This window comes from Peromyscus eremicus, chromosome 8a (assembly GCF_949786415.1).
Source record: "Peromyscus eremicus chromosome 8a, PerEre_H2_v1, whole genome shotgun sequence".
Lineage (NCBI taxonomy): Eukaryota > Metazoa > Chordata > Mammalia > Rodentia > Cricetidae > Peromyscus > Peromyscus eremicus.
In genome coordinates, this window is record NC_081423.1 from 49,096,548 (window position 1) to 49,112,954 (window position 16,407).

The 16,407-nt window shown below is 43.6% G+C and overlaps 1 protein-coding gene across 2 annotated transcripts in view; it reads right to left on the reverse strand.

Annotated features, from left to right (window-relative positions):
- The window catches only part of Map2k4 (mitogen-activated protein kinase kinase 4), a 95,354-nt gene extending 84,761 nt beyond the window's left edge, over positions 1-10,593 (reverse strand). For both annotated transcript variants that reach the window (XM_059270924.1, XM_059270923.1), the window contains exon 1: positions 10,457-10,593. In XM_059270924.1, coding sequence (XP_059126907.1) covers positions 10,457-10,571 — 115 coding nt within the window. In that variant the 5' untranslated portion in view covers positions 10,572-10,593. The remainder of the gene's footprint in view (positions 1-10,456) is intronic.
- Positions 10,594-16,407: the final 5,814 nt, after the last annotated feature.

Here is a 16,407-nt window from a genome sequence, read left to right on the forward strand (position 1 = left end):
TACCCTTATCTACTCTTTAGGACTCAATTTTATGACCCTCCACTTCACTCTCCCTACTGCATCCAGGGGAAATCCTTCTATTTTCCTGATCCCAGACAAGTAAACCTTTGCTTTCCTCTAACCAAAGAGGCAGTATCCAGACTCTACAGCACCAAATGCTAATAAGGCTACAAAGGAAATAAAGCTATATGAGGATCTCCCCTCCCTCTTGCTCTGGCTCATCCCAGACTTTCCCCTCATTCTCAACTTCTCCCTTCAAGTATGAGATCTCTTAACAGGCCATTACTGGAAATCTGCAATTTACTGTAGGGAGATGGTACGTACTACTTTAAAAGCCTGGTTATGCTATAAAATAAAGGCAGAACCCAAGCAGAAATACTGTGGCAAACAAAATGAGGAGCATCATCACACCAGCACTTGAAGGTGCTCTATGAAACAGCTCCAGATTTCTTGTTTATATATAAAGTTAAAATTCAAAACAGGAGGATCTCTATGACACAGGACAACAACAGGATATCTAAGAGGAGCCCCAGTGAGAGCCCATTACTGGGGGTGTAGCAGAAACTAGAGACCTCAAACCAGAGCAATGACTCATAGAGATGAACACTTACAAGTAAAGATGTATGGACTAAAGGATAAACTGTGTGAATCATTGGGCCACACCACAGCTTCTACAAGATTCTTTTTCATTTTTGTTTTTGCCTTGCTTCTTTGTTTTGTTTGTTTTTTGTTTTTTCTTTTAAATTTGGTTTTGTTTTTTGAGGGAGAGGTTGCAAGGGCAGAGGGCAGATGCGAGGGGACAGGGAGATAAGTGAGATTGGAATGCATGATGTGAAATCCACAAAGAATCAATAAAAATTAAAAAAAAAAAAAGAATTTTAACTGACAAAAAAAAAAGTTAAAATAATATCCAGTACCCTCTGGGGTTGAAAGCTGTGGTTAAGCCTAGCTTCGGCTGTGTAGGGCCCTTACAGAGTTATGCAGTTGTCTCTGCTCTCCTTCCTTTGGGTTGGCAGTATAATACAGTACATATCCTCCTCATCTGAGCATTTTAGGGCTTTGAGTTGCTGAAATACATCACGAAGCTACATTAACATAAAAGAAATCAGAGACTCCTTACTGGCTCATGCCACAGCCCAGGTACAAATCCTTCCTTCTAGCACAAGCCTGGAGATTATTGTTGCTGGCCACCTTCCAGCTTCCACCTCAAAGTCCTGGCACGTCTCTGACTGCACAGCTAGCCCAGCACATCACTATCGCCCTAAAATCAAGTTACCTAAACTTGTCCTAACTTTGTATTTTCACTGTACTTCAGAGTAACTTCTACAAGACTTCTTTTCCGATGGCTTGTTTCCTTTTTATTTCTCGTTGTTATCAAAAGGGAGCTTCCCTAATTCAGTAATTCCAGGTTGTCTACCTCACGGAGACTCCAGTCATCAAATTCTTCCTATGATTTTTAAACTCAGGATTTTGTAGTCCATATATGCCCCCTCTTTTTCTCCTTGTGGCCAACAGCCACCCTCTCTACTTTGTGAGTGCACAACCGAATACCACATTGTTTCAATGTAGCATCCCAGAGTGAACGATTTAGAATTGTGTGACATTGAGTAAGGACCTATCTTCTGTCAGATTCAGGAAGATCCAGAGTGTTGTGGGATGATCCAAATGTCTAGTAAAAAGAAGCCAAATAGAGCAGGTTTTCATTACTGTAGAAACAGTTATCCTGTTCCCTGCCTTGGATGAGCAATACCAACAGCACCTTCTCTGCCTTTCCAGGTGTTCATCAGAGCAGCTTATACTTCTTCTTTTTATTCCCAGGAACCTAACAGGATAACAAGGAAGAGCTCTTGGCTAACCCCACACCAACATTCTATGCTATGTTTTGGTTTCCACCTACAGTTTTTGGCTGGTAACTCCCTCCCTAAGGCAGGCAGGCATGGAAATAAGAGTTTCTCTTCCTCAACAGTTTTAAGAGCTCTAATCGTCCCTGACCTATCAGCCCTGGCACTGAATTTCTCTGGCTGCTAGGGATGCCACCAAAGTGAAATAGCATCTGCTCAGCATGCTTGAGAACCTGAGTTCCATCTCTAGCACCCAAAAAGAGATTTTCTGATCTACCCCTCCTACAGTAGAGTAGGCTGTAGGATCTTCCATAATCCAGAGGAGTTCTGGCCCATAACCTGAAGGCAGGAAGGCTGCTCAGAGAGGCCAGGACTATAAGGCAGACCAGCCTTGCTAAGTTTCCCCATCTAGTCTATGAGCATAGGATATGCAATGAAGTCTCCATAAACATCCCACAAGAGAAGATGCAGTGAGCTTCTGGGGAGCGCTCTCGCGCTCTCTCTCTCTCTCTCTCTCTCTCTCTCTCTCTCTCTCTCTCTCTCTCTCTCTCTCTCTCTCACCTGTGTGCTCTCCAAGATCCCTCTTCTTACCTTGCCCTAGGAATCTTCTCCTCTATATTCCTTGTAATATTCTTCATATAAACAAGTGAGCTTGTTTCCTGGATCAGGAACTCCAATTTCTGAGCTTTCAACTGGCATGTAAAGGTGGGGAAGATAATCAAGCTGTGCAATCAGTTCTGATCTCCTAACAAACAGTATCAGAACTGAAGTAGAAGTCACCCAGCAAAACTGATCCCTAGCTTGCTGGTGAGAAAAAATCTGCACACCTTTTGAGGTCACAACAGTCTTCTGTGTCAACAGAGGCAAAAACAGACACTGTTTTTCAAATAAATGTCTTGTCTACAGCTCTTACTGTGCAGTCTGGTGTCCTGAAGCCTCTGACATCCCCTAAAGTGACTATTACTTCCTGACAAGCACCTAACCCAGGTCCCAGAGAAATTGCCAAACGAATCAGAAGAGGGGCTGGGGAGAGGGCTCCATGGTTATGAGCACTGGCTGCTCTTCCAGAAGACCTGGGTTCGATTCCCAGCACCAAGATGGTGGCTCACAACCATGTGTAACTCCAGTCCCAGGAAATGCAATATCCTCTTCTGGCCTTCCAGACACCAGGCATGTTCATGGTATACATACATACATGCACACAAAATACCCATACACATAAAATAAAATAGAATCAGGAGACACTTAATAATGTCACTTCTTGGCAAAGCCACACATTCAATACCTATAAATATGTCATTTATGTGTGTGTCCCCAGCCCCATATGCACCCCTGTGCCTGCAGTCAACACACACACACACACACACACACACACACACACACATACATATAGTAGCACTTTCCTTATCCTTCTTAAAAACTGTTTCAGCAATTTTGAGTAAGATGAAATACAGCAGAGCTGTAAAAGGTTCATGTACTATCCACTTCTGTGCTCTTCCCTAGTGGTGGGTACCATGTGTTGTTCTTGGACAATCAAGCTGCACACGGTCTGTTTTCTCCTTGGAAAGGCCCACCTTGGGCAGTGTTAGCTATTAGCTGATGGCTCCTTAATACTGGTCACTGGTTTAGCTGATCTTAGGGCTGCTTTCACCACACCATCACTCCAAGGTACATTAGACAAAACGGGAGAATGTATGTATTCTAAATGAGTATTTCTTACTTAATCTTATTAACTTTGCTCTCATTTTTAAAGGCATATAAGAGAATTTCAACATATGCTTTGGGGGGAACTAATTTACTACACTGTATTTGTACCAGGTCGTGTTAAAAAATAGTAAAAGAAATGCTGTCTGGGGCTGGGAATGAAGTGCATAATAAAGTGTTGCCATGTGTGATGGTTAATCTCAGTTGTCAACCTGATGAGATTTAAAACTACCTGGGTGGAGGAGTATCTTGATTAAGTTAAAAGAAGTGAGATGTCCCAAACTCACTCACTCTCACCCCCCCCCCTCTCTCTCTCTCTCTCTCTCTCTCTCTCTCTCTCTCTCTCTCTCTCTCTCGGGGGGGGGGGGATGGGGGGGCACCATTTCTGGGCTAGGATTCTGGACAGTATATATAAAAAAGAGAAAGTGAACTGAATACAAGCATTCATTGCTCTTCTTCGTGACTATAGGTACAATGTGGCCATCAACTTCAAACTCCTGCCACCGTGACTTCCCTGCCGTGGCAGACTAAACCTGGAACTGTGGACCAAAACAAACCTTCCTTCCTTGAGTTGCTTTTACCAAGCCATTTATCACTGCAACACAAAAAGTAACTAAGCCAACTCATGCAATGAGCACAGGACCCGGTGTCACTGCCTGGATGCCTCCCAAACAGATCAGGCCAATCAACTGTCTCACAAACCTGGGGCCTATGCAGGGTCCCTTGGCTCGGCCTGGGAGGAGGGGACTGGACCTACCTGGACTGAGTCCACCAGGTTGATCTCAGTCTGTGGGGAAGGCTTTGCCCTGGAGGAGATTGGAATGGGGGGCGGGCTGGGGGGAAGGTGAGGGGGGCGGGAGGGGGAAGAACAAGGGAATCTGTGGCTGATATGTAGAACTTAATTGTATTGCAAAATAAAAATTTAAAAAAAAAAAAAGTAACTAAGCCACAGTGCAAACATAAGGTCTCAAGTTCAATAGCCAATATCCATATAAAAGGCCAGGTATAGGTGGCATATGCCTGTAACCCCAGAGCAGGGGTGACAGACAAAGGGCTCCTTGACTCATTAGCTAGCCAGTCTAGATTAATTGAAGGTCCTCAGGTCCCAGTGACACCATTTTTTAAAAGAATAGCTATCTCAAGGCAGATTTCTGACCCCTACCTGTTTGCATCCTTACACACACATATGTACTCACAACTTGTGCACCCCACATGTACATACAAAGAAACAGTATTCTGGGACAAACAGGCAACTATAGGATTTGGAACTCTTCACTGTCTACAGTCAGGATCTATTGTTTGTTTGTTGTGAGAGTGTGTGTGTGTGTGTGTAATAGTCTTATATATCCCAGGCTGGCCTTGAACCCACTATGTAGTGGAGAATGATGCTGAGGTTCTGTTCCTTCGGCCTCCACTTCCCAGGGCTGGGTCACAGCATTCACTACACCCAGTTTATATAGTGCTTAGGCTAGAATCCAGGGTTTCTTGCATGTTAGTCAACACTCTACCAACTCAGCTACACTCCCAACCCTGAATTCGGTTCTTTAAACCACACACTAAATCAAAGGCAGGTTTTCATGTATGTTTTATACATTTAAATATTGCTGGGAAGAGACAGCACAGTGATCTTAAATCTCTGCTTTCTCTTAATAGACACACTTCATGACATTTTAAAGTTTATGTTCCTGCATAAATTTATCATACCTTTAGTTTAACTGGAACATATCAAATGCTCACCTGAGAGCTAAATATGTGGGCATTAATCATATACTATATACCTTCACTTAAGATCTAAGGAGAAAATAAAGAAAAATTGCCTAGATCAACACATTAAGAGAACCTGAGGTACATTTCTGCTTACAGCTACTTACTTGTACAGCAAGTGCTTTACAAATGGCTCAGTGTTTCTCAGAATCAATGGGATTCTAAACTGGACATGCTGGTCCACACCTGTAGTCTCAACCCTTAGAAAGATTACAAGTCTAAGTCCAGCATACAGGGCAAGACCCAATCTAGACAAACAAATAAAAACATGATAAATTATAACTATGCTAACTACTTTGAAAGACAGGCATTTTTAAAGTGAAAGTTCCTAACTATGAGTTTAAGGCTCTATTTTTTTTAACAGTCTTCTTTAATTTATTGTGTATGTGCATCTGTGCATTCAGGTTTGTACTCATGTAGAAGCCAGAGGTCAACATACACTATCTTCCTCAATTGCTCTCCAACTTATGTTTTGAAACAGCATCTCTCACTGAGCCTGCTGGCTGGCAAGCTCCAGAAATCCTTCTGTATTTCACTCCCCAGGGCTAGAATTATAGGTGCATGCTGCCATGCCCAGCCTTTCACATGGGTGCTGGGGATCCAAACTCAAGGCCTCATCCCTGCGCAACAAGCACTTTACAGACTGAGCCATCTCCCCAACGTCATTGCATATTAAATGACTAGCAACTAAAGCAGGTAAATATCATTTCTAATAGTCTTTACATATGCATAATATTTTATGATTTAAGGCATTTTCACATGCAATAACCTAATGTGATTCATAAGCTGTGTATTCTCTATTTTAATAGATGAAAACTTACAGGAAATTACACAAATCTGGTAATTTCCCAAGGGTGCAGAGCCTGCATATGGCAGACTCTGAGCCTTGGTTTTTCCTAGTCCAAATCCAGCATTCTCTCAACTTGGATGTCCTGTTTCTAAGACACTGCTCCATGCAAAGGTAAAGCCAGGACCAGCACAGAAGAAATCATCCTGCTGTGTTTTTAGTGTTGAAATTGCTCACCTCTCAGCTGGCAAGCTTTATTCACCAGAATATTTGTTATTCTCGAACACACCCGTGGTAACTTCATGGAACATTAGGTCCTAGACTTATGCCCAGCTCACCTGAGACTGACCACCTGACATGCTTCCACTAACTTGGTTAAATACCTAGGCTTTTATAAGCCACCAAGAGAAAGGCTCTCGAATATTAAGATGGCAATTGCACATGTGTAAGTTCACTATAAGTTCTTGAGTTAAAGAATTACACTATTACTTAGTACTGTACCATTCAAGAAACCTCTCAGTTAAAATTTGTCTATGATGACAAATTATCAAGGAAATTATTTTTCAAATTCTCAGATTACTGAGGAAATAATTTTTCCAATTCTCAACTAATTATTGAGAATAAAAGCCCATTCATAGTAGCTCATTTGAATATTTTTTCTTTCTCAAAAAAAAAAAGGTTATCCTAAAGTCTAATACATTTTTATAATACTATTTACCCAACTTGGTAAGCAGATCTACATTTTGATAGTTTTAGTCACCAAATAATCAAGGGAGGAAAGGTGGGGGGAAAGGCACATTCAGCTTGTAAATGTTTGTCTTTCTGTATATGGGCATAAGGAAATTAAAGAGAAAGAACATGAGTCAGAATGAATGAAGACTCAAACGTATGAGTAATAACAAAATCAGCTACTATTCTCTGTTAGCTGAGACTCTGTGGGAAGAATGCTTTAAAAATGGCCAGATCAGAAATACAACTTCTTTGTGAAAATGTAACTAAATGAACAAATGATGACTGTTAAGAAGCCAAAGTCACTACAATTCCCATTCCAGCTAACCACAGCCCACAGACTATTTACAGCTACAATAGTACCTCATAACAGCAACATTATCACCATTTGAGACTCTCAGATCCAGAAAACAACAAGGATTTAGTGTTTGAAGTAGAACAATATCTTCTCTGGAATTCTAAAACTAGGATCCCTTAATAGTGAAAAACGGTGACATCAACGGGTTAGAAGAATTGTCTAACCCACACATAATAAAGCTTAGAAAAAGAAATGTGCAAGTTGGGTCATAAGGGACTAGGGACTCATGGGGTAGAGACAGAGATCATCTCAAGTAACAGGATGAGCACTGAGAATACTGATGGTCAACACTCATGGCATTCTTCCAGAATGCCAGAAGAATGCCAGGCCCCACACTTGGTGTGCATATTCTCCTTGTGCCTGCAAACAAGTGTTATTCTTACTTTCCGACTAAGAAACAGAGGCTTCAAGAGGCTAGGTAATATACTCACAGAAAGCTTAAGTCTTGGTGGGGTGGGGAGAGGATAGGATTCAAACCCAAGACCCCAGAGCTCTGGCCATTAAGCATTACAATATAAAGGAAATAATGTTTCCAGCTTTGGACCACAGTTGACCACAGATGTCAAGTCATGAAACAGTACAAAGTCGTTTGTCAAGCATGGTGCCTATCCTACAGGAGACTGTCCAGTGACTGCTAAAGTGTAATCTATATGCACTAAAACTGAATCTGCTGCTCAGTAGGACCTGATCATGAATGGCTCCAAGAAAAACAGTCTTTTGGGTAGCAAGCATATGAAATGGGGGTGAGGGGACAGCCTAGGAAATACAAGAAGACTTCACCTCAAAAAGAATAAGTAAAAATAAATCCAAAGAAGGCCACTGGTAAAGAATGGGAAGTCTGGCTCAAAACTAGAAAAAAAAAAAATTACTCATTTGCTGCTTAAGCTCAAGCTTTCTAACTCAGATTATGCTACACATCATCTTGAACATTTCAAACACTTCTCTTTTCTCTGAGCAATCGAAACAGATTCAAAACACAAGGTATAACTTAGCATGTTCCTGCATCAATCAAAGACTAAAGGTTTTTTAAGTAAAGATTAAAAAAAAAAAAAGCAACAACTCAGGGGCCAGAGAACTGACTCAGAAGTTAAGAACACTTGTTGCTGTTGCAAGGGAGCTGGGTTTGATTCCCAGCACCCACATGGCAGCTCACAGCCAACTGTAAAGCCAGTCCCAGGAATCTGATGACCTCTTCTGACCTTTCCAGCACCAGGCATGCATGTGGTGCTTATACAAACACCCATGCAAAACATGCACACACACAAAATAAAATGTCTTCTTAAACATTCAGCCATAATTCAAAGCCAGTTTAGGGCCCTTCTCCCTTTTAAAAAGGATTCCAGAAATCAAAAAGTAGAGATAGAGGAGACTAGAGAACACCAGACTGATTCCTGACCATGTGACTTTGAGTTTCTAGGAGCTCTCCCCGACTGCAGAATCTTCACATTCACTCTTCTCTCTGCCTTGGCCCCATCTCTGTTCTTTCCAGACAGGCTTTCTCCATCCATCTCATCAAGGAGACTGCCCTGTTACCTTCCATCACAAAACCCAGCTTGTTGCCTTCATTTTTCTTAAGCAACCTCTACTATTTACCTACATGTCTTCCCTTCTCCATTCTCAAAGGGGCATGCTCCATCAGAAGTGAGATGGCTGTGTTCACGGGTGTCTACACACTCAGAACAGCACTGTGCTGGCTCTAAGCAGTTGCTCAATATTTTCTGAACAACATGAAGAAAAAAATTAACACAGGTTTTTCAAACTGTCAGCCTCTTCCCTCAAAAAAAAAAAAAACAGACAAAAACAACCCTTGAAATATATATATTATTTTACTGAGTTATTTATTGTGTGTTCAAGTGGAGGTCAGGGGACAACTTGAGGGAATCAGCCCTCTCCCTGCCATGGAGGTCCCAGGGATTGAACTCAGATCAGGCTATGTCCCTACCCTTAAAATATTTTTTAAAAACTTCAAGTCACCCATTGTGGACAAGACACAAAACAAGGTAATACTAAATTATCTTAGCAGACAGTAAAAGTCTGAGATCAAGAAATCAACCCTGGATTCTATATAATGTAATATGCAGCGTAGCAGGCATCCAATAACTAACTCAATTTGAATTAATTAACTTAGGGACCGCACAGAATACATCTTCTGGATGCTGAGCTCCTCAGTTGATGTGTCTATCATAGTTTAATATATAGACTAAATTTTTCTTACACGGAGGGGATGCAAACACAGATCATATTTCTGCTGCCTGAATCATGGTATGCTATCACAAACACGAAATATTCAACATACAATCTGTTAACCAGACACAAGAAGCCCTTTATGGAGAGTTTAATGAAAAAGAAACCATGGTCATACTGATAACAAGGATATCCAAGTGACTCTTAATAATTCAGCAAGAGTCGTTTGCTAAAGTTATCAAAGGATTTCTGGGTTTGTCTATTTCAAAAATAGCACTACTACCCCAAATCCCTCCAGTAAACTTAAGATATGGTCCATAATGAGCCCAGGCCTGTATTTTGACATCACCTGTCAAAACCCACAGAGAGATACTAAGGCCTCCCAGTGGGGAAAGGCCATTTACAGGAGAGCTGTCTCAGATGCCCAGACACGATCACTTTGACCTCTGCCATCCGGTTTCCTGAATCTCTCTCCCTTTCAGCCGAACTCGGTCTTCTATTTTTATCTGATTTTCTTCTCTGCATGCGAGGAGAACACACATCTCCAGCCTGGGTCGAAACGCCTCTCCGGGGCCAACGGCTGTCTCCCCACCTTACAGGTGGCACAGGGCCCTTGCGAACCCCCGCCCCTCCCACGCAGACACCCTGCAAAGTTTGGGGGACGGGGACGGGGGGGTGAGGGGCAGCGCAGGGACCCGGCTCCAGCGACGCCCGGCGAGGCGCAAGATGGCCCTGAGCCGGCCCCACTGCGGCGCGCGGGGGCGGCGGGGCCGAGGGCCGGGACGCGGCCGACCTGCGAGCTAGAGGCCCGGGCCGCGCGCGATCCCGAAGCCCGCGGGCGCCAGGTGAGCGGCGGGCGGGGGGCAGCCAGGGGGGCAGCCAGGTGGGCCCGAGCCGGCGAAGCCAGAGCCGCCGCAGCGGGCAACCCACGCCGGGCCCGGGGCGGGGAGACGGGGCGAGGCCGGGCCCGGGACGCGGAGCTCGGGCGGCTTCCTCAGACAGCCCCGGGGACGAGGCGGCTCACAGGCCGCGGCTCAGCCGAGCGCCTCGCCAGGGGCCCCGTAGTCTCGGCGCGCCCGCCGTCCTTACCCTGCATGCTGCTGACGGCCGGGTGGCCGGGGGCGGGAGGCCCAATGGGGCCCGGGGTGCCGCCACCGCCCCCGGAGCCGCCGCCGCCGCCGCCGCTCGGGGTCGGAGCCGCCATTGTTGGAAGTGAGGAGCCGAGCGGCGCCGCGGCGGCTGCAATGCAGCAAGCTCGGCCTCTCGCTCCGCTGAGGGCGCGGCGTGCGCCGCCTTGGCCCCGCCCCGGACACGCCTCCGACACGCCCCCCCTCCCGTGCACGCCCCCACCAGAGCTGACGCGCAGCCTGCAAGTCAGGCTGAGCTTCCTGCAGCACCCAGGACTGAGGGCAGGGCCTGCAGTCCTGGATATGGTGGCCCTTTACCCTCCAGGGACCCAAAGTGGCTTGCAGAATCAGAAATATTTGTGCATTTGAGGGGAGGGAAAGACCTACGACCCCAAAGCTTTAGAACTACCTTCTTGGAACCTCAGAACCCAAAATCAGAGCTCTGGAGGTCAGGCTTCCTGTCCAGTCTCTCTGATCCATCATCCATCGCTTCCAAAAGAGTCTGCTGTAGCTGTGGTCTCAGGCCAATGCTAAAGTCCAAAATGCATGTTGAATATTTTGTCTATTTATTTATTCTGTGTGGGAAGAGAACAGCAAACAGCAAAAGGAGAGACTGTGGTGCCTTGCAAACTTCTCTCCTTTTCAAGTGCGGTGAAAAGGCGGCTTTCTTCGAGGGAGGCTATTTTTTAGTTCCAGGGGAAGAATCAAAAATCATAAGGCTAACCGGGGTGATGCATGCCTTTAATTCCAGTACTTAGGAGACAGATCTCTGTGAGTTTGAAGTTAACCTGGTCTATATATTGGATATATATATCACATGAAATTCTCCTTCCAAAGCAACTTGTCATGGGTGCAAAAAAATAAAATACAGTTGTGCGTTTCTTTTCACTTGGACACTTCAACACACAAGGGAAAAGGCATCAAAGGCCCCATAATTTGCTAGCAATGACCCAAATATGATATTCTGTCATTACCAGACTCTAACTGCAGTGTGTCATGACATCTGCCTCGCCAGGAGCGTTTCCCATCCAGCTCTAACATCACTGCGCTGTGTGCTGTGGTGTGTAGTGTCATCTCTGTTCTCAGGTCCAGTTCTTTAGGGTCTGGAGTGATGCCAAGAAATAGTTTGGAGGGATTTAAATTTCCCCATTCCTATAAGCACCATGGGCTTCCCGCTCCCACTCTTTGGTGTGAATAATTAATGTGTTCACTGTCTCATGAAAAGTACAAAATGTCAAGCCCCCTCCCCCCTTGCAACAGGTACATAGTTCTTTAGTAAGAACTTAATATGTATGTAGTTATAAAGGCATTGCCAGAGTTTGGATGAGTAGCAGAAGATGTATATAACATTGTTTCCAATATTGCCTTAGAGGGTGTATAGGTTAAAAAAATTTTGATATGTGGGAAATATTGACCCAATATAGTTACATGAACATGAATGAGAAAAAAATTAACAGAGAAACCTGGGTGTGGTGATATATTTGTAATCTAAGAAATAAAGCTTGCCTGAAGATCAGAGGACAGAGCCAGCCACAGAGTTAACATAGAGGTCAGGCAATGGTGGCACACACCTTTAATCCTAGCACTCGGGAGGCAGAGATCCGTGTGGATCTCTGTGAGTACAAGGCCAGTATGCTGGGCTTCATGAGATTGATCCAGTCTAGGAGAGAAACAGAGCCAGGCAGTGGTGGCACACCACACCTTTAACCCCAGTTTTGGGAAGCACACACACCATTAATCCCAGCACTAGGAAAGTTGAGACAGGAAGTGGAACAGCTGGGCGGAGAAAGGCAGATAAGGCATGAGGAGATAGGAACTAGAGAGCCTTTCATCTGAGGACTCAGGGGCACTCAGTCAGAGGATTTGGGGAGGAGTTGTCGACTGGAAAAATGGATTGTGAGAGGAGCTTTGACCCATCCATCCTACCACCAGAAAGCCAAAGCTTCAACCAGAGTAAGATGGCCATTCAGGAGATGTTACAAACTTTAACTACTAATAAGCATGCATCTGCGAAGAACTGCAGGCAAATGCTTATCACGACATTGTTCATAACAATAAAAATGTAAGTATTAAAACTCTAGGTCATTACCACCCAGGGAAAAAGTAATATTGATAGCTCCGGCCATGGTCTGAGTAGATACAAATACACTTCCAAAGGATGTGATTTTATTCTACCAGAACTACATCCACACCCAGTGATCAGAACCTGTGTTCTGTTTCTTTAACTTTACTTTTCAAAAGGAGGGGGAGTGGAGCTGAGTGCTGTGTTGCATGTCTGTATCCCAGAACACTGGAAGGAAAGTTAAGGCAGGACGATTGAGACTTCCCAGCCAGCCTGGGCTACACGGGGAGAAACTGTCTCAAACAGAAGGAAGGTGGGGGGAGACTATATCAAAAAGAAGAAAAGGGGAGAGGAGAAGGGAAGAGAGAAAGGAAGAGAGGGAGTGAGGGAGGAAAGAAGACAGGAAGACAAGAAAAGTCAAGTCAAGTGCAACTCATCATGGCTACATACAGCTGTAATCCCAGCAGTGGGAGGCTGGGGAAGGGAAATCATAAATTCAAGGCCAGCCTGGGCTACAAAGTGAGACACTGTAGAAAAAGGAAGGAGGGCAGGGGGAGATCAGAGGACAGAAGAGAGGAGAATAGGGGCTGGGGTGGGAACAGTGTGTGCTCTTCTGGGAGCAGGGAGTTTGGAGATGAAATGAGAGAGTAAGAGGGTCCATCCAGGGATGGTGGGACTATTCTATTTCTTGATGTTTTGTTACACATGTGTACACACATGGTAAAAAAAAAAAAGCTGTAAATGTATACTTATCATTTGTGTATTTTTGTGTGTATACTTCACATTTTTAAAAAAACTAACAAATGTCAAACTCTAGCCAATTCTATACTGAGGTATTTAAAGAGGCCATGCACTGCCTGAGAACCTGCAGTAGACTTTGAAAAATGGTTGAGTTGAAGAACACAGGGATGGAAAGATGAGTAGATGCATGCTAAAACAAGCTTTATAAAACATTAGTGATAAATCTAGAGGATCAATAATATGCTGATCCAAACTATAATATTTTCAATTTCATGTCTGAGATTTTTCATAATATCACGAAAATCGAAAGCACAAGACCACTAAAAACATTCCAGAGTTAAACATGTTGCTAAATTATGCTGTCAATAAAATTATAAAAGGAGCCGGGCGGTGGTGGCGCACGCCTTTAGTCCCAGCACTCGGGAGGCAGAGGCAGGCGGATCTCTGTGAGTTCGAGGCCAGCCTGGGCTACCAAGTGAGTCCCAGGAAAGGCGCAAAGCTACACAGAGAAACCCTGTCTCGAAAAACCAAAAAAAAAAAAAAAAAAAAAATTATAAAAGGAACAATGTAATTTAAGCCTATGTAAAGTCTGGCCCACTGGCTAGTTCATGGCTGGAGAATTTAGTTATTGTTTAAGGGGATGGGTGGTACATTATTGTTGCTTTCTGGTTGGATGGTTGGTTTTTTTGTTATTGTTGTTTGGAATTAGGTAACAATATATGGTTTAACTTAATAACATGCTTTAGCTCACTGTTTCTTTTGTTTTAAGGCAGTCTTGCCATACAGCACAGGCTAGTTTTATGGAAATAACTAGTGATCTTTTCAGTAATCCCAGGCTTCCTCATGCAGGATTATAGGCATGTGTCCTCTTGCCTGCTGTGGAGGTCAATACTGATTGTCAACTGAACAGATGCTAGAATCACATAGGAGATGAACTTCATAGAGAATCTGTAAGAGAATTTCCAGGTTGGGTTAATCAAGGTGAGAACTCTCACTCTAAAAATGTGGGTGGTACCCTCTTACAGCCTGGGGTTGTGGTCTGAATAAAAAGGGAGAAATGAGCTGAACATTGGCATTCATCTCTCTCTGCTCCTGACTGCAGGAGCAATGTGACCAGCTGATCCATGCTCCTAGTGCTGTGCCTTTCCCATAGTGATGGACTGATTATACCCTCATTCTGGGAGCCAAATCCTTTCTTCTTTAAGCAGCTTCTTCTCCAGTGTTTGGTCACAGCAAGAAGAAAAGTAGGGATGCACATTCTGTCTTTCTGGCAAGAGATTTAAACTACACTCCATATATCACATAGTTTACCCACTTAAACCACATAATTCAGTGATACATAGTTGTTGAAGTATGCAGCCACCACAAGAAGCATATTTAGAACATTTTCATCACCCCCAAAAGAATCCTATCCCTCTTACAGTCACCCCCCAGTGACTACCAGCCATGCCCTCTGTATTGTCACTTGACACAGGCTAAAGTTGTCTAGAAAGAGAGAACCCCAATTGAGAAAATGCCTCCATCAGACTGGCCTGTTGGCAATTTTCTTGAGGTATTTTCTTGATTGATGACTGATTGGAAGAGCCCAGTGTAGGCTCTGTCATGCCTAGGCAGATGATCCTGGGAGGTATGAGAAAGCAAACCGAGCAAACTAGCAGGAACCAGCCAGTAAGCAGCATTCTCCCATGGTTTCTGCTTCAGTTCCTGTGTCTAGGTTCCTGCCATGGGTTCTTGCACTATGTCCCTTCATGATGAACTGTAAGCTGTAAGGTGAAATAAACCCTTTCCTCCCCAAGTTGCTTTTGGTCATGTTTATCAGGTGGATAGAAATCCTAAAACTAACACAAGCTCCCCGGATCTCGGCAAGCACTAATCTACTTCCTGTCTACACAGATCTGCCTGTTTTTCATACTTTGTTCCTTTTGGTGACTTGATAGCAGTGTATTGCATTAATGTGATTATTTTGTTTATCCATTTATCTGTTGATGGACATTTTGGGACATTGTCACTTTTTGGTTATTCTCAACAATGCTGCAGTGAACATTTGTGTATGAGTTTGCCTGTGGGCATCAATGATCTGATCTCTGGATATGTGGAGTGGAATTGGTAGCTCTTAGGGAAACTGTGTGTACCCACTTAAGGGACAATCAGAGTCCTTCCCGGAGTGGCTGAGTCATTTGTTTTCCCAGAACACCTGAGGTACAATTTCACCATACACATACAGATTGTTATCTGTCTTTTTGACTGTAGCACTTCTGGTGAGTCTCATTATGTTTGGGGGGCATTTTGCCTTCACTAGCCAATGAACTGAACACTAACAAGTATTGCATTTTTATATATAAAACTGTATAAAGAATATATAAGAACTACAAAGGAAACAGGTACCATTGTGTGTCCCAAGAAGGACTGCCGTGAACTCCGAGGCCATTATCAGTCACTTCTGAATGAATCAGATCACAACAGATTCATCCAACCAGAGCTCAAGAAAGAGACACGTGCAGGAAAGTTGCTGTGTACTAATGAGATACCAGAAATTAAAATCTGCTGGTAATTGGAGGGAAAAAAGCACTTTACCATCAGCATAGATTAGCAATTATTGCTGGACACCTAACTATTTTTGGAATGTGGAAAAGAGTGGAATTCCCCAACTTTGGGGATTCACAAAAAAATAAAGTTATACACAGCCCAATAATATAAATGAGCAAGAGAGATGTCACAAGAGGAAAAAACTGAATTTGTTTTAAAGAAATATTACGTTTGATTGGCTTCGACTTTTTTCAGATGTAATCTCAGTTCTCACTGAAAGCCAAGATGACCTCAGACTCCCAGCTTTCCTGCCTCAGCTGCTTGTGTGCTGAGAATACAGGTATGCACCACCATGCCCAGCTACCAAGAATGCTTTATGTTCTTCTTTGTGTAGGATCCATAATTCATAGAAAAACATTTAATTATTTTAATACCCAAAGAGCAACAAGCCAATATGCTAACACAATGCAATAAAAATGAATAAAACATGAATGACTGTATTTCATTATTTATAACCTGTGATTACAACTCTCATGTGTAATTATAGTAAGGCATGTTAAAACAATGATTTATTATAATATTTT